This window comes from Hylobates moloch, unplaced genomic scaffold (genome assembly GCF_009828535.3).
Source record: "Hylobates moloch isolate HMO894 unplaced genomic scaffold, HMol_V3 SCAFFOLD_11, whole genome shotgun sequence".
NCBI classification, from domain to species: domain Eukaryota; kingdom Metazoa; phylum Chordata; class Mammalia; order Primates; family Hylobatidae; genus Hylobates; species Hylobates moloch.
In genome coordinates, this window is record NW_026652286.1 from 49,393,796 (window position 1) to 49,413,276 (window position 19,481).

General features: G+C 39.6%; 1 protein-coding gene across 8 annotated transcripts in view; it reads right to left on the reverse strand.

Moving 5' to 3' along the window:
- Positions 1 to 19,481, reverse strand: part of PAK1 (p21 (RAC1) activated kinase 1) — a 158,345-nt gene that overhangs the window by 19,610 nt on the left and 119,254 nt on the right. For all 8 annotated transcript variants that reach the window (XM_032166993.2, XM_032166994.2, XM_058424475.1 and 5 more), the window contains exons 6-9: positions 18,532 to 18,651; positions 15,391 to 15,565; positions 13,295 to 13,358; positions 2,779 to 2,827 (exon numbers count right to left, since the gene is read on the reverse strand). In XM_032166993.2, the coding sequence (XP_032022884.1) occupies positions 2,779 to 2,827; positions 13,295 to 13,358; positions 15,391 to 15,565; positions 18,532 to 18,651 (408 nt within the window). The remainder of the gene's footprint in view (positions 1 to 2,778; positions 2,828 to 13,294; positions 13,359 to 15,390; positions 15,566 to 18,531; positions 18,652 to 19,481) is intronic.

Here is a 19,481-nt window from a genome sequence, read left to right on the forward strand (position 1 = left end):
TCAGTACATTGAAGATAATCTCAACCTTGATTCCCCTCTTTTCAGGATTGTTTTGAATACCAAGTGAGACAATGGCCAATGCATTACTCACATATAAGTAAATAATTTAAGCAATAAAGTTAGACAATAACAAAAATGGTAATCATAGTAATAACAGCATTTAATAAGTACTTGGCACAGCAACCACTCTCCCACCACTGTTTATCAAATACCAACTGTGTGCCAGGCTCTGTGCTAGATGCCCTACTTATATTATCACAGTAAAACCTAACACAACCCTGCAAAGTAAGAATCATGATCTGCATTTTCAGGTAAGAAAATTGAGGCTAAGACTCATAAGAAAATTCTAAGGTCATAATCAATGCCCACAGGTCCATGTGACTCCAAAGGCTCTTCCAGTCTGTTCTTTCTATTATACACATTCTCTCTAAAAACACACTTGAAAAATAATTGTTGGATCTGTAACTGGAAGACTTCCCAGCACTAACATTCTTCCTGTATGTGAGACAATAGGTCTGCCCTTCTCAGCTGGATAACCCCCAATAAGCACTCACTCATAAAGACTGAGAGCATCCCGTGGACTCCAACAAAGATTCATTCTCCCTGGGGCAGGAAATGAAGCCTTCCTGACCACACTGCATTAGCCACCCTGATGGACTCCCTTCCATTCATAGTTTTGTAACCACAAGACAGGCATACAATGAATTTAAATTTCTTTTTCCTCTGGCCAGCTTCTCACATAGCCAGCCTCTAGGTCTTCCAGGAACCACCATCATCACCTACCTGCCTCCCATCAAGGACTGTGAGGCCTGAGGCCAGAACCATGACAAGGGACTCTAGTATCTAACCTCAGCTCTGTTGTGCTCTTGCGGCCCAAAACACACAGGATTAGGAGTCAAAGATTCTAATCCAGTCCCTGGTAATCGCTGACAGTACAACTTTGCAAAAAAAGTTATTTATACATCCTGAGCCTCAAATTCCTCAGCAGTAAAGAAGAAATAATATTACCTACCTCATAGAGTTCTTTTCAGGATTGGTATAGCCTTCTTTATTTTAATCTCTGCATCATATTCACCATCATTAAAATGCCATGATAATACTATCCTTCCTTCCTCATCATTATTTTTACTTTAAGGTAGACTCGTGCCAATATTGCAAGGCTTTTATATGTACACAAAGGAAATTATGGTCTCTTACATTTACATATGATTTTAATGTCTGTGAACTTTCACAGAATTCTTAGCATAAGGTGTGGCATAAAGCAAATGCTTTGTGGAATACGTACATATGTATATGAGTAAAAATGAATAAATATGAATACGTAGTTCATCAAGTTTATAATGCATTTTCACATGTACTGCTTTACTGAATTCTTTCAACACTTTTGTGGACATTTTATTATGCACATTTTATAAATATATAAAATTCAGGCTCAGAGAGGTCAAATGACTTGCCCAAGGTTATATGAGTAGCTAAAGGCTTATAAGCATCTAGGTCTTTGGATTCTCACATCAAAGAACAATGAATAAATCCTTAACCATAATAAAGATTTTTAAAACTTGGTTTACCCTAGGTGGAGCTTTAATATTTGGCTTTAACACTTGTAAAAACTCACGAGAGCCTAGTGAGATATGTGCTACCCCTATTAACCATGACTTCTCCAGGGTGCCACGTGGTTTCAACTACCAAAAATATAGAAGCATGTTTCTAGCAGCCTCCCTCACAGGAGCCCAACTCTATTTTCATTGGAAGAGGAGGTGCCTCTCTCAATTACTGTGTCCTGGTACTCTTTGAAGTAAGAACTTCTCTGGGGCAGCTGCCATCCACAGTTCACTGGCTGACACTCCTACTCTGCAACCAAATATTAAAATGCAAGGAAACCTCAAGTACTCTATATTCCCTTCATATCTTCCTTCTACTGAATATAAGACCTTGGGTCAGCAGGCTTTAGCTATAGTTCTCATGGCTTAATGAAATGAGAGGGACAAAAAGCTGCCTCCAAATAAATGAGGATTTCACTGTTCAGTGGAAAGTAAAGGTAGCACCAGTAAATTAGGAGTCAAGAGACATGGTTTAAATCTCCTGTAGATCAGATTTCTCCCCCAAGCCCCAAACTTGTGTAAGCAACTATCCACTTGGCAATCAGGCAGTATCCAATTTCTTTTTCCTTTCTCCGTGAATAGTATCACACACTTGTAAGTAATGTTCACATTCAATCATCTAATCCTATCGAACCTACCTGCTAAGTTATCTCTCAAATCCATCCACTTCCCTCCATCTAACTATTTCACCTTAGTCCAAACCTTAAGTTTCATCAAGTTATCCTGCTATTTGGCTCTTGTATGCTACAGTAAGAAACTAGAAATGTTCCAGCTGGGCACAGTGGCTCACGCCTGTAATCCTACCACTTTGGGAGGCTGAGGCAGGAAGATCACCCGAGGTCAGGAGTTCGAGAGCAGCCTGGCCAACATGGTGAAACCTCATCTCTACTAAAAAATACAAAAATTAGCCAGGCATGGTGGCAGGGGCCTATAATCCCAGCTACTCAGGAGGCTGAGGCTGGAGAACTGCTTGAAGCCAGGAGGAGGAGGCTGCAGTGAGCAGAGATCATGCCACTGCACTCCAGCCTGGATGACAGAGTGAGACCCCATCTTAAAACAAACAAACAAACCAACAAAAAAACTAGAAATGTTCCTATTGACCTAACAAGGGCTAAAAATTAATCCCCCCAAAAAAGAAACAGAACTAAAGGAGCAACAGTGGGTGGTGGATACTCACCTCCTGTCCTGTGGCCACATCCATTGCAGTGTACACGGTGCCTGAAGCACTGAACAGTAAGGTGGCGGAGAAAGAGGGAAAAAAACACAGTGTTCAATGAAGTGATATTTGTCAAATGCAGTTCTACACACAATCTGTGAGTGTCAAAAACAACAGCAGTAAAAATAATCCTCTCCCTGCAGCATCCATTCTCACATTTAAGAAGCCATAAGAGGTAGTACAGAGAATGCAGGCTCTAGTGGCCAGGAGACCTGAATTCCAACCTGGTATTTCTACCTAGTACCTACTAGGTAGGATCTTAAGAAAGTTATTTAACTTCTCTGAGCTTCACTTTCCTCATTTGTAAAGTGGACATAAGAGAATATAAAAATTTAAATTGATTAGTTCATGTAAAGTACTTAGCCAATTGCATAACATATAACGGATGCTCAATATATATTAATTTCCTGTTCCTGCTTGCTTCTCTCCTCTCCTCCATCACCCTCGGCAAGTGGCTCTAATTTCTTGTGGCTTCAAACTCTTCATCTATAAAAGGGATAAGATTAGATCTATGATTTTCAACTGGGGGGTGACAGGTGGGGAGAAAGGGGCCCTGGGGAGAATATCAGAATGTGTTTGGGGGTGAGCCGGCATACCTTATTTATTTATCAAAAAGGAATATGGACTTCTGGGGTGTCAGTGTTCTTTTTCTTAATCTGGGTACTGGTTACATAGGCATGTTCACTTTTTGAAAATTCATTGAGTTGTACACTTATGTATGCTATCTTTAGTGAAAATTTACATTAAAAAACTATAAATAGTAAAAAACTATAAAAACTTGAAGAACCACACTGAATAATCTAATCTCAAAGTACCCTTCCCACTGATATTATAGGATACACTTGGATCCTTTAAAATAAAATAATGGTTTTCAATCATTTATTCCATCAATAGGATATGTGAATTTTGTTTTCTGTAGTTCGTATTATAAAAGTGGTTTTTAGTTTTCATTTTTCAAACATAAAATGATATTAAATATACTCTTTCAAATATATATGCTCCCAGAAGATCTGAGGTACCTCTGCCCCACCCCCAAGGTAAGAATGACCCCACTAGACACATGTGTGTACACGTATGTATGTAAGTATATACACATTCATATATACAGACAGAAGGGGGAAAGAAATGCAGAAATAATGCTAGGAAAGTAATAATTCATTCAAAATAACTAAATCCATTCAAAATAACTAAAACCCTCATTTTATGCTTAAGACCATAAACCCTGTGTATTTGTAGGTAAGTAATTTGTAACACATATTTGTACCTGTACATGCCATATGTTAGGTACATATGATGCAATTTGAAGAAAATTAAAATTCTGCTCTATTACAAGACTGCTTCCTAGGCAAGCCCTGAGATTATAATTCCTGGAGAAGTCAGGTCAATCCAGGGGGAAAAGTCATGTGTAAGCATGCCTTGCAGCTAGAACTATGGTCACCAGCTCCCTAACCATCAGTCTTTAGTTGGGACCCTAGCTACATGCCTGGAAACTGTGACTATAACATACTGGCTATCAAACAAGGATTGGACGACTTGTACAGGCAGTTATTTCTTCGCTGCCTGATTATCCTGCCCCTAGCTATCTTCTGTTATAAAGCTGGTATCTGTCTTCCTATCCCCATCCCTTCCTGATCCTACTAGATGTACTATTCTTAAAGGACAAACATACACAAGCCTCAGGGGACTGTCTTCATGATTACAAAGTTCTAGAAAGCTACTCAGGCCCACTGGTTAATACCTATTTCTAACTTGAATAGACATATAATTAGACATATGAATTCCAAGTCCAAAAGAATAATAATCTTCAGGTCTTAAAGGAGAAATAAAAGCAAGCAAAAATTACAATATTACCAATTCATCATATTGGTGTGGCAGTTATATTTTAAAAATTCTGAAATGTGGAAACATCAGCATAGGTGCTTAATAAATACTTCATTCTTCCCTTAGCACTAACAGACCTGTCAAGTAAGCAAGGAAAGAACATTATGCAGATGTTGCCTATTTATAGGTCTCATATATCAGTAACTAAAAAAAAAAAAAGTCACAAAAGTTCTGGAGGTAAAAGGTCCTCAATTCACAATCTGTCTTCCTTAAATTTACAGGAAGAAACTCCAGTCCAGAGAAGAAACCTGACTTGCCTATGCTTGTCCATGTACATTTCTGCTACATTCTTAATATCTCAATTTCACTACCTAAAGGAAATACCATCCCACATTACTCTGAGGTAAGCAAAATAATTTTTTTCTCAAGGTGTTAAATACCTTACACCAGTTCAGACTCACAAAAACATGTCTAGTTTGAAAAACACTGGAACTAGAAAAAAATAAGATCCACTCAAGCCCAGAGTTGTTTTGAGGATTAAACAATAAATGCAAATAACAGATGTGAACTGTAGAATGCTATATAAACAGAACCTCCCTATATTATGCAATCTTTTATTTTCAGAAATTCTTGGGTGTATAATTTTTTAAAAAAAGAAAATTTCAATGACATCATTAGCAATAATGCTTTCATTCCACTAACACTGAGAGCCAGACATTTTTCTTTTTCAGTTTCTTTTTAATTTTATCTCTTTTGATGGGTCTTTAGAAATCTCATTATTTTTATTTTTTATAGAGAGGTATAACTTAATTTGCACAAATCTTAAGTGTACAACTGGATTTTTATGTATGTACACACCCATGTGTTCACTACCAAAATCACCCCCAAAGATTCCCTCATGACTATTCCTACTCAACATCCTCCTCCCAGAAATAACTACACTGTTCTGACTTCTATTATCATACATTAGTTTTGCTTGCTCTTGAATTTCATATAAATAGAATGACATAGTATCTGCTCTTTTATATCTGGCTTCTTTCACTCAAAATAATGGCCAAACACTTTCTTTTTTTTTTTTTTCAAGTTGTATTTTATTATTTATTATTTATTTTTTATTATTATACTTTAGGTTTTAGGGTACATGTGCACCGTGTGCAGGTTTGTTACATATGTATCCATGTGCCATGTTGATTTGCTGCACCCATTAACTCGTCATTTAGCATTAGGTATATCTCCTAATGCTCTCCCTCCCCCCTCCCCCCACCCCACAACAGTCCCTGGAGTGTGATGTTCCCCTTCCTGTGTCCAGGAGTTCTCATTGTTCAATTCCCACCTAGGAGTGAGAACATGCGGTGTTTGGTTTTTTGTCCTTGCGATAGTTTACTGAGAATGATGTTTTCCAGTTTCATCCATGTCCCTACAAAGGACACGAACTCATCATTTTTTATGGCTGCATAGTATTCCATGGTGTATATGTGCCACATTTTCTTAATCCAGTCTATCGTTGTTGGACATTTGGGTTGGTTCCAAGTCTTTGCTATTGTGAATAGTGCGCAATAAACATACGTGTGCACGTGTCTTTATAGCAGCATGATTTATAGTCCTTTGGGTATATACCCAGTAATGGGATGGCTGGGTCAAATGGTATTTCTAGTTCGAGATCCCTGAGGAATCGCCACACTGACTTTCACAATGGTTGAATTAGTTTACAGTCCCATCAACAGTGTAAAAGTGTTCCTATTTCTCCACATCCTCTCCAGCACCTGTTGTTTCCTGATTTTTGAATGATGGCCATTCTAACTGGTGTGAGATGGTATCTCACTGTGGTTTTGATTTGCATTTCTCTGATGGCCAGTGATGATGAGCATTTCTTCATGTGTTTTCTGGCTGCATAAATGTCTTCTTTTGACAAGTGTCTGTTCATGTCCTTCGCCCACTTTTTGATGGGGTTGTTTGTTTTTTTCTTGTAAATGTGTTTGAGTTCATTGTAGATTCTGGATATTAGCCCTTTGTCAGATGAGTAGGTTGCAAAAATTTTCTCCCATTCTGTAGGTTGCCTGTTCACTCTGATGGTAGTTTCTTTTGCTGTGCAGAAGCTCTTTAGTTTAATTAGATCCCATTTGTCAATTTTGGCTTTTGTTGCCATTGCTTTTGGTGTTTTAGACATGAAGTCCTTGCCCATGCCTATGTCCTGAATGGTATTGCCTAGGTTTTCTTGTAGGATTTTAATGATTTTAGGTCTAACATGTAAGTCTTTAATCCATCTTGAATTAATTTTTGTATAAGGCATAAGGAAGGGATCCAGTTTCAGCTTTCTACATATGGCTAGCCAGTTTTCCCAGCACCATTTATTAAATAGGGAATCCTTTCCCCATTTCTTGTTTTTATCAGGTTTGTCAAAGATCAGATAGTTGTAGATATGCGGCATCATTTCTGAGGGCTCTGTTCTGTTCCATTGATCTATGTCTCTGTTGTGGTACCAGTACCATGCTGTTTTGGTTACTGTAGCCTTGTAGTATAGTTTGAAGTCAGGTAGCGTGATGCCTCCAGCTTTGTTCTTTTGGCTTAGGATTGACTTGGCAATGCAGGCACTTTTTTGGTTCCATATGAACTTTAAAGTAGTTTTTTCCAATTCTGTGAAGAAAGTCATTGGTAGCTTGATGGGGATGGCATTGAATCTATAAATTACCTTGGGCAGTATGGCCATTTTCACGATATTGATTCTTCCAACCCATGAGCATGGAATGTTCTTCCATTTGTTTGTATCCTCTTTTATTTCATTGAGCAGTGGTTTGTAGTTCTCCTTGAAGAGGTCCTTCACATCCCTTGTAAGTTGGATTCCTAGGTATTTTATTCTCTTTGAAGCAATTGTGAATGGGAGTTCACTCAGGATTTGGCTCTCTGTTTGTCTGTGATTGGTGTACAAGAATGCTTGTGATTTTTGTACATTGATTTTGTATCCTGAGACTTTGCTGAAGTTGCTAATCAGCCTAAGGAGATTTTGGGCTGAGACAATGGGGTTTTCTAGACATATAATCATGTCATCTGCAAACAGGGACAATTTGACTTCCTCTTTTCCTAATTGAATACCCTTTATTTCCTTCTCCTGCCTGATTGCTCTGGCCAGAACTTCCAGCACTATGTTGGATAGGAGTGGTGAGAGAGGGCATCCCTGTCTGGTGCCAGTTTTCAAAGGGAATGCTTCCAGTTTTTGCCCATTCAGTATGATATTGGCTGTGGGTTTGTCATAGATAGCTCTTATTATTTTGAGATACGTCCCATCAATATCTAATTTATTGAGAGTTTTTAGCATGAAGGGTTGTTGAATTCTGTCAAAGGCCTTTTCTGCATCTATTGAGATAATCATGTGGTTTTTGCCTTTGGTTCTGTTTATATGCTGGATTACATTTACTGATTTCCGTATGTTGAACCAGCCTTGCATCCCAGGGATGAAGCCCACTTGATCATGGAGTATAAGCTTTCTGATGTGCTGCTGGATTCGGTTTGCCAGTATTTTATTGAGGATTTTTGCATCAATGTTCATCAAGGATATTGGTCTGAAATTCTCTTTTTTGGTTATGTCTCTGCCAGGTTTTGGTATCAGGACGATGCTGGCTTCATAAAATGTGTTAGGGAGGATTCCCTCTTTTTCTATCGATTGGAATAGTTTCAGAAGGAATGGTACCAGTTCCTCCTTGTATCTCTGGTAGAATTCGGCTGTGAATCCATCAGGTCCTGGACTCTTTTTGGTTGGTAAGCTATTATTATTGCCACAATTTCAGAACCTGCTATTGGTCTATTCAGAGACTCAACTTCTTCCTGGTTTAGTCTTGGGAGCGTGTATTTGTCAAGGAATTTATCCATTTCTTCTAGATTTTCTAGTTTATTTGCATAGAGGTGTTTGTAGTATTCTCTGATGGTAGATTGTATTTCTGTGGGATCAGTGGTGATATCCCCTTTTTCATTTTTTATTGCATCTATTTGATTCTTCTCTCTTTTCTTCTTTATTAGTCTTGCTAGTGGTCTATCAATTTCGTTGATCTTTTCAAAAAACCAGCTCCTGGATTCATTAATTTTTTGAAGGGTTTTTTGTGTCTCTATTTCCTTCAGTTCTGCTCTGATTTTAGTTATTTCTAGCCTTCTGCTAGCTTTTGAATGTGTTTGCTCTTGCTTTTCTAGTTCTTTTCATTGTGATGTTAGGGTGTCAATTTTGGATCTTTCCTGCTTTCTCTTGTGGGCATTTAGTGCTATAAATTTCCCTCTACACACTGCTTTGAATGTGTCCCAGAGATTCTGGTATGTTGTGTCTTTGTTCTTGTTGGTTTCAAAGAATATCTTTATTTCTGCCTTCATTTCATTATGTACCCAACAGTCATTCAGGAGCAGGTTGTTCAGTTTCCATGTAGTTGAGCAGTTTTGAGTGAGTTTCTTAATCCTGAGTTCTAGTTTGATTGCACTGTGGTCTGAGAGACAGTTTGTTATAATTTCTGTTCTTTTACATTTGCTAAGGAGAGCTTTACTTCCAACTATGTGGTCAATTTTGGAATAGGTGTGGTGTGGTGCTGAAAAAAATGTATATTCTGTTGATTTAGGGTGAAGAGTTCTGTAGATGTCTATTAGGTCCACTTTGTGCAGAGCTGAGTTCAATTCCTGGATATCCTTGTTAACTTTCTGTCTCGTTGATCTGTCTAATGTTGACAGTGGGGTGTTAAAATCTCCCATTATTATTGTGTGGGAGTTTAAGTCCCTTTGTAGGTCACTCAGGACTTGCTTTATGAATCTGGGTGCTCCTGTGTTGGGTGCATATATATTTAGGATAGTCAGCTCTTCTTGTTGAATTGATCCCTTTACCATTATGTAATGGCCTTCTTTGTCTCTTTTGATCTTTGTTGGTTTAAAGTCTATTTTATCAGAGACTAGGATTGCAACCCCTGCCTTTTTTTGTTTTCCATTTGCTTGATAGATCTTCCTCCATCCCTTTATTTTGAGTCTATGTGTGTCTCTGCACGTGAGATGGGTTTCCTGAATACAGTACACTGATGGGTCCTGACTCCTTATCCAGTTTGCCAGTCTGTGTCTTTTAATTGGAGCATTTAGCCTATTTACATTTAAAGTTAATATTGCTATGTGTGAATCTGATCCTGTCATTATGATGTTAGTTGGTTATTTTGCTCGTTAGTGATGCAGTTTCTTCCTAGCCTCAATGGTCTTTACAATTTGGCATGTTTTTGCAGGGGCTGGTACCGGTTGTTCCTTTCCATGTTTAGTACTTCCTTCAGGAGCTCTTTTAGGGCAGGCCTGGTGGTGACAAAATCACTCAGCGTTTCCTTGTCTGTAAAATATTTTATTTCTCCTTCACTTATGAAGCTTAGTTTGGCTGGATATGAAATTCTGGGTTGAAAATTCTCTTCTTTAAGAATGTTGAATATCAGCCCCCACTCTCTTCTGGCTTGTAGAGTTTCTGCCGAGAGGTCAGCTGTTAGTCTGATGGGCTTCCCTTTGTGGGTAACCCGACCTTTCTCTCTGGCCACCCTTAACGTTTTTTCCTTCATTTCAATTTTGGTGAATCTGACAATTATGTGTCTTGGCGTTGCTCTTCTCGAGGAGTATCTTTGTGGTGTTCTCTGTATTTCCTGAATCTGAATGTTGGCCTGCCTTGCTAGATTGGGGAAGTTCTCCTGGGTAATATCTTGCAGAGTGTTTTCCAACTTGGTCCCATTCTCCCCGTCATTTTCAGGTACACCAATCAGACGTAGGTTTGGTCTTTTCACATAGTCCCAAATTTCTTGGAGGCTTTGTTCATTTCTTTTTATTCTTTTTTCTCTAAACTTCCCTTCTCGCTTCATTTCATTCATTTCATCTTCCATCAGCGATACCCTTTCTTCCAGTTGATCGCATCTGCTACCGAGGCTTCTGCAATCTTCGCGTAGTTCTCGATACTTGGCTTTCAGCTCCATCAGCTCCTTTAAGCCCTTCTCTCTATTGGTTATTCTAGTTATCCATTCTTCTAATTTTTTTTCAAAGTTTTTAACTTCTTTGCTATTGTTTTGAGTTTCCTCCCGTAGCTCAGAGTAGTTTGATCGTCTGAAGCCTTCTTCTCTCAACTCGTCAAAGTCATCCTCCATCCAGCTTTGTTCCGTTGCTGGTGAGGAACTGCATTCCTTTGGAGGAGGAGAGGTGCTCTGCTTTTTAGAGTTTCCAGTTTTTCTGCTCTGTTTTTTCCCCATCTTTGTGGTTTTATCTACTTTTGGTCTTTTGATGATAGTGATGTACAGATGGGTTTTTGGTGTGGATGTCCTTTCTGTTTGTTAGTTTTCCTTCTACCAGACAGGACCCTCAGCTGCATGTCTGTTGGAGTTTACTAGAGGTCCACTCCAGACCCTGTTTGGCTGGGTGTCAGCAGCGGTGGCTGCAGAACAGCAGATTTTCATGAGACCACAAATTCAGCTGTCTGATAGTTCCTCTGGAAGTTTTGTCTCAGAGGAGTACCCGGCCGAGTGAGGTGTCAGTCTGTCCCTACTGGGGGGTGCCTCCCAGTTAGGCTGCTCAGGGGTGAGGGACCCACTTTAGGAGGCAGTCTGTCCGTTCTCAGATCTCCAGCTGCGTGCTGGGAGAACCACTACTCTCTTCAAAGCTGTCAGTGAGACAGGGACATTTATGTCTGCAGAGGTTCCTGCTGAATTTTTGTTTGTCTGTGTCCTGCCCCCAGAGGTAGAGCCTACAGAGGCAGGCAGGCCTCCTTGAGCTGTGGTGGGCTCCACCCAGTTCGAGCTTCCTGGCTGCTTTGTTTACCTAAGCAAGCCTGGGCAATGGCGGGCACCCCTCCCCCAGCCTCGCTGCCACCTTGCAGCTTGATCTCAGACTGCTGTGCTAGCAATCAGCGAGACTCCATGGGCACAGGACCCTCTGAGCCAGGTGCGGGACACAATCTCCTAGTGTGCCGTTTTCCAGGCCCGTTGGAAAAGCGCAGTATTAGGGTAGGACTGACCCGATTTTCCAGGTGCCGTCTGTTACCCCTTTCTTTGACTAGGAAAGGGAACTCCCTGACCCCTTGTGCTTCCCGAGTGAGGCAATGCCTCGCCCTGCTTCGGCTCGCACACAGTGCGCTTCACCGACTGTCCTACACCCACTGTTTGGCACTCCCTAGTGAGATGAAATCGGTACCTCAAACAGAAATGCAGAAATCACCTGTCTTCTGTGTCACTCAGGCTGGGAGCTGTAGACCAGAGCTGTTCTTATTCGGCCATCTTGGCTCCACCCCCAAACACTTTCAAAAGACACTACAGTCATTACCCCCGAAGATTCCTTCATGCCTATTCCCACTCTACATCCTCCTCCCAGAAATAACCACTATTCTGACTTCTATTATCATATATTACTTTTGCCTGTTCTTGAATTTCATATAAATCAAATGAGACAGTATCTGCTTTTTCATATCTAGCTTCTTTCACTCAAAATAACAGCCGAACACTTTAAAAACACAGGACAGTCATGTGTTACATAACGATGTTTCAGTCAACAATGGACCGCATATGATGGTGGTCCCATAAGATTATGATGGAGCTGAAAAATTCCTATCACCCCAGTAACACTGTGGCAGTTGTAATGTCATAGCACAATTACTTTGTTTTTTAATAAATGTAATGTACAGTCTAAATGTACAGGGTTTATAAAGTCTACAGTAGCGTACACAGTAATGTCCTAGGCCTCCACATTCACTCACCACTCACTGACTCACCCAGAGCAACTTCCAGTCCTACAAGCTCCATCCATGGTAAGTGCCCTACACAAATATACCTTTTTTTTTTAATCTTTTATGCTATATTTTTACCGTACCTTTTCTATGTTTAGATATACAACTACCATTGTGTTACAACTGCCTACAGTATTCAGTACAGTAACATGCTGTATAGGCTTGTAGCCTAGGAGCAAGAGGCTATACCATATAGCCTAGGTGTGTAGTAGGCTAATACTATTCAGTTTTGTGTTCACTCTATGATGCTTACGTGACAAAATTACCTAAGGATGCACTTCTCAGAACATATCCCCTTTGTTAGGCAACATATGACTATACAATTGTTTGCCTATCTTTTTCTGTTGACTTGAGGTCCTTGAAAGCAGAGATTGTCTCTGAATTCATAATGCCTTGCACACAATAGGAACTCAGTTAAGATTTGCTGAATTCATTACACTGAGGGCAGCATACAAGATACAGAGAAGGATGAATGCCAGAAGGATAAATTCTGGCGTCTACCTAGAAAAACAGGTCCTATCACAGTAGTAGAAGGGTTTATAGTTTTGGGTCTTCCATTTTATATTAGTGCTGGTGGATCTCAGCACTAGGACAAACAGGGTTCATCCGGAAAAGCAGAGTTGTAATTTGGGAAGTTGGTTTTGTGCTAAGAAAAAAAATTGTTCTCTCACTGTCACTGCAGGGGTATTTTTAGCAACATGGTCAGCTAATGGCATATCTCTCACATTAAGCGTAATTCTGCCAAATCTGAAGTCAGTCTAACATAACAACTCCAGATGGGTGAGGGGTAAAGTGGAGAAAGAAGAACAAGGTTTATGAGAGGCAAAACAAAAGCAAAATCATATATGCTGGCACACACACTTTAAAGTCATTTCTCCAGGGAAAGAAAATGCCCCTACTAACCCTTGTCCAATCTTCTCAAACCGTGTATATTTCTTCTTAGGATCGCCCACACTCACTATGCTTCCTTTGAAAGAAACAGAGACCATGAATCATTTTTTCCCAAATCAAGATACAAAAAAGGTCCCACATTTCCCCAACCCCTGTAGTTGGCAAGGGTTAAAGAACTACCTCCAACAGCCAAAGAGCATGCTAAACAGGCCCTCAGCTTACCCCGTAAGTCTCAACCAAAAGTTTCATCACCTTGACTGCTTTGATTCATAGTAAGCTATTCCATTTCTAAACTCCTAAAAGTCATTCATTTTTTAATCCATTCAGTAAATATCTACTCATTTAATACGCACCAAGCCATATGTTGTGTTAGGAATGAAGAGATATGACACAGTCAAGGCAGTCCCTGCTCTCAAGAAGGTCAATTTCATGGAGGAGACAGATAAGTAAGCATAAAGTTCCATGAAAATATAATAATTGCTGTGATAAATGCCAAAGGGGTACAGAAAGAGGCACACACACAAAAAAAGACTGGAAAAGCTTCAGAAAGGTGATATATGGACTGATCTCTACTTTAAGTAAAAGCCAGAGAGATAAAGTAGAGAAGAGGTTTACAACAAAGAATATTTCAAGTGCAATGACATAGAGGTTTTCCATTGGGTTTTACAACTTGCATTTTAGAGATGGAGAAATTGAGGCCCACAGAAGGGAAGAAGATACTTCCCCAAGGTCACACAGCAAATTGGTGTCAGAGCTAAGATTAGGAGTTTCATTTTTAGTCTCCCGGTCCAATGTGCTCTCCATTAATACCCAATTACTAGGAATTGGTACTTTTCACATATATTACCTCACTTGATTTGCAAATGAGACAAGTATTAACATCCCTATTTTAAAAATGAGAAAAATGAGGTTTAGAGAACAGTAGAAAATTGCCTAAGACACAAGTCACTGGCTGAGCAGAAGCTTCAACTCAAGTGTCCTAACTCCCAGGCCAAGTCTTAATTCTAAGTCATAATTCTAAGTGTTATTGTTAAAACAAAACAAAAAAAAACTCTGGTTTAGAGAACAAGACTACATACAGGAGTAAACAGATGACTAGGTAAGTGGCTTTTCTTACTTTGTCATTTTATGAGGGATCCAGAAAAGGGCAATTTTTAAAACAGTGAAAAATTTTTTTAAAGTCATATAGGAATTAATCAGGAACAACTAGAGAACCAGAAAGCAATGCCAGTTTGCAGATGTCGCCAAATCGGAAGTAAGTAGATACAGCGAATAAATTAAAGCCCTTGTCAAATGATTCTTCCAAGCCCACAGATCAACCTAGTTCTTCCTTCTAATATGAATTCTTCTGCAGTTTACTGAAACACAGAAATAAGCTACCCTAACATACCCCCATTTCTGGCAGCTAAAGAAAGTAGAATGGAAGTTTCCACTTGACAGCTAGAGGCAGTATCCTCTACTTGCAGGAACAAAAACTGTGTTCTAACCTCAGCCATGTCACTTTTTAGCTGTGTGATTTTGGGCAGGATATTTAGCCTCCCTGAGCCTCAGGTATCTTAATTGCAAAAATTAGGATCATAATGCTTTTCTTCACAGGGTTAATAAAATTAAATTTTAAAAAATCAATAAAATATTTTGCTTGTCATTTGATACATACTATAGGTTCATAAAATGTTAACTTCCCTTCCCTCTTTTCCTACAACCAAGATGGCAGATCTGTCTTCTCCTAGGTCAATGGCAAAACATCAATAATCAATCACAGCGCCCTTTTCCACTAGGTCCTCAGTCTTTCTCAATATGGCATTCTAGACTATTCATTAGAGAAAAACTATTTGTCATCTCTATAATACATGCCTAGGGGTGAGGGGTACCCTGCCCTCAAAGTGAGCTATCCACACTCTCTCACCACATCCCCATCCTAACATGGTATCCAACCAGGGCTGTGAGACAGGGAAGGGAGGTGTAGGGGCAGGGTGAGGAGAAGCAGTCTGTGGCTAAGGTACCAAGCATGGCCAGCCAGCTGCATGGACCAAGCCTACGACCAGCAAATCTCTGTGCTTGACCAGTCATAAAGCGAAGAAAGGTTCAGAAAGCTACAAATTCCTTACGTAATTTCTCCAAGATCTCCTCATCAGACATTTTAGGCTTCTTCTTCTGCTTCTCAGTATTCCGGGTCAAAGCATCTGGTGGAGTGGTGTTATTTTCAGTAGGTGAAATGGGAGATGTAGCCACGTCCCGAGTTGGAGTGACAGGAAGTGGTTCAATCACAGATCGTGTGTATACCTGCATTATTAGTGCAAAATTTTGGCAAGACCAGCCTTTGTTAGCATAGGGGAACCTCTCCTAGATGTGAGGTTAGAACATCCACAGAGCAAACCCCAATAAACTCATCCTTTCTCTTATGTCAAAATCTATATTACTCCTCCTCTGTGCCCAGGCCCATCCATTCTGGGTAAAATGGCCTGTAAACAGGCCACTGTAAACAACTCACTATAAACAAAAGAAGTGAGAGTCTCAGCACTAAAGATATTCAATAGAGGCTAGACAACTATCAAAATAAGTTAGTTAAAGACAATTCTATTAGATAAGAATCCCCTTAATCTGTAATATTTCATGCTTCCCCAAGCTAAAAGAAATATCCTGTAGTAATGCAAATAGCACTTTGCATTACTAGCACAACACCAACTTCTATTGAGTTACTCCCTCCTTACATCCTGAACCCTTGCAGGGAAGGAACTACTTTTGTTCTTCATCAAGAGGCAGTAGAGTGTGGTGATTTAGAACACAGACTATGGAACCTGACTGCCTGAACTTAAATCCCAACTCTTGTTATTCTTACCTTCTGCATGACTTTGGGCAGGTTACTTAACTTCTCTGTGTTTCAGTTTCCTCATCTATAAAATGGTGATAATAATGATAACTATCTTTTGGGGTTGCTGTAGGAGTAAACTGATTAATATGTGTGGTAATCAGAATCATCCCCAGCAGACATTAAGCACTCAAATTTTACCTTTTAAAAATATTAAATGTTCAATTCATTCATTTACATAACAAACATTTACTGAGAATCTACTTGTTGCCTCATCCTGTACAAAATGCTGCCCCATCCTCTCATTCTTATAAAGGAGGTGAGAAAATCATAACTACAAGGCAGAAAGTGATACATGTTATAAAGAAATGGGCAGGCTATATAATATTGAGGTTCAGAAGTGATCATAAATTATACTTCCTTTCCCCAGGAGATGCTTCAAGGTATTTAACAGATTTTATCATAAAAATATCACAATTATCTTTCGGATAGTCCATAAACTGTATATGGACAGGGAATGTGGGTCATTCATCCGTTGAGTTCCTCCATCTAACCACTTACTAAAAAAAAGCAAGCACTCAGGTAAATATTTGATGGAATAAATAAATAAACAGGATCCTGCAACTGGATCCTGAAGGATGGATAGGTTTCTACAAAGAATAGAGGATCATTTATCTATGATGATCATTTATCTGCGATGATACAAAGCCATTGGCAACAGTGGGACTCAAATCCATGGCTCCACAGAGACTAAAACCAACTAAATCCTGCACCTTGGACTGCTTGACCACGCTACCTTTTGACTGGACAGGCTTTTAATAGGTGAAAATGGGAGAAAACTTTCCAGTAGTGAGAACAGCAATAAGCCAAGACACTGAGATCAGAGGCGATGGCTTCCTTCCTGATTACTACTCTAGCATAATGATTTCTCAAATTTTCTATTCTTGTACCTGTAGACAAACTACATCCCAGGCACCTAAACCTATACTTCCATGCCTTGTCCTCTTTTGCCTCTCCTGATATATCTCTTTGAAGACAGAAACCTTGCCTTTTCCTTCTGTAATAGTCTCCTTCTCTGGCTCCTAGCACAGGTTTGTACACACAAAAATACCACTGTGCTATGGTGGAAAACAACCTGGAGTTGGGGTTAATTACCTGCTTTCAAATCCTGGCTCTTTAGTTTACTAAGAGACTGGGCAGATCAATTCACCTCTCCAAATCTCAGCTGCTTCTTCTATAAATTAGGAATTAACAATACCTTTTTAGAAAGAATGCTATGAAGATCAATTAATTAATTAATTCAATATTTACTGTCCTCTGATATTTACCCACCTCTGCAGGTGCCAAGAACTATGTTAAGCACTAGAAATACATACATATGGATTTCCTCTACTTTTTAAGCTGTTCATGGTTTAGTGGGGAAAAAAAAATGTTTTAAATGAACATGTCTACAAACAAAAAAAAACCGTTATCAGTGTTAACAACTCTCCAATTTTGAAGCACATTTTCCCTTGAGGTAACTTTGTGACCTACAGAGAAGATGATTCCACAGATTCTGTTTGTAAGTTCTCATCCTAATAGGTCATATAATTCCTTTGAATTTCCTCCACAGCATCTCCAATAGTCATTCAACCAATTTCTGTTTGAACACCTCCCTGAATGCTGTATTCCAGAGGTAGCCCTTTTTTTTTTCTTTCATGATCACAGAAGTGCTAGATGGTTCCTTCATTATGGAGCTCTCATCTTAATAAAAGACCTAAACAAAGAAACACTAGTAGAGTATCATCTGATGGTAGGTCGGTGCTCAGTGATGCCAAATTAAGTAAAAGGCACAGGGACCAGATTTTTCAAAGCAAGGGTAGAGGGACCATGGCTATTCTCAGATGCAGGAACCTCAAAGGAATTTAAATAGAAATCATTGCCAACATCCAGCATCAAAATGCACTCCTGATGCCCAGCATATTAATAGCGCTAATGTATTTATAAATTCTCTTGGGTCTTTCAATATTATCAATAATGCTCTAAGAGGCTGAACGCTGCACATTTAACAGAGAAGAAAAGATCTGTAGCAAGACAATTTGTTGCTTCCCTGGAGACTGGAATAATTTATGTTAGTCCTACACTAAGTAGCATCAATCCTATATATCTTCTTGTCCTATCTGTGGAGAACAGGCTAAGCAAACCAAGACTGGATTGGTATAAACATCAATTACCTAGGACACTTTGGGACTATCTGCAAACCAGTGATAAATAAATACATGATGTTTTGTCTTTAATCATACAGAAAGTAGTTTTAGTCAAGGTAGTACAGTGATTTCACCAGCTCCAAAATCTAAGGACGCCTACCAGAATATTAAACTTCTAGGTCTCAGCACCAACTCCTCCCTCTCCCCACTTACTCTAATAAATCACAAAACTGGCCAGGTCCCCAAAGACTCACAGATTTTGTGTGCTCTGGGCGTGGAGCAATCACTGGTGGTGGGGTAGCATCATCATCATCATCATCCTCATCTTCTGAAACTGGTGGCACTGCAGGAGTCTCAGACACAGCCTTCACATTCTGTGCAAAGAAGAAAAGCAAGATGCATCTGGTCCAGCTTCCATGGAACTTAACTATCAGGATCACCAAACCCCCCATGAGAAACGCCATCCTGATACCCCTTTCGAAATCCACATTAGCCTCCAAGCTCTCACCTTTGTGTAGCTAGTCTCAGAAACTCAATCTGTTTCTCCCTCTTCTTTTAGCCATCACTATCCACTCAGTCCCTTGGGGCTTCCTTCTCCCACCCAAAGCCTAACTGTGAATGGGAAGCTAGCTTACAGCTTTTCTACCTGCCTCTCCCCCAACCCAACCCCTGAGACAAGCTCACAGTACCTTCTTATTCTATGAATTTTGCTCTCCACACTGAATAGGAAATAAAGTACGAAATGTAGGGAAGGGATCAAAACTTTCTAATTTTTCAAAATACATCATTATAATTTCTTACTCTCTCCTGATATGGTAAATGGCAGTGTAAACAGGCTTTTGCCCTGTCCTTTTCCTCTTTGCAAAAGTCTCCTGAACCCATTACATCACCAGAGGTCCTTGCCTCAACCTGAAGATAAAGGACACCAGCATCAGGATCATGTTATCTAAAGAGAACAACGAATTTCTCCCCAGACTGGATACTATCTATTTCCCTAAGCTTCTGCCCTACCCTGGAATGGAACTTACCACTAATTAGATCTGCTTACAATCTGTGACAACCTGATTTCCCCATGCAAACTATAACAGAGCTGGGCCAAGAGTGGCAGGTTTTAGGGCAGATCCAGGCAAAAATAGCATACCATTACTGTTTATTACACAGAATTAAGAGACAAGGTGCCTCCAAAATATGAGATTTTTGATAG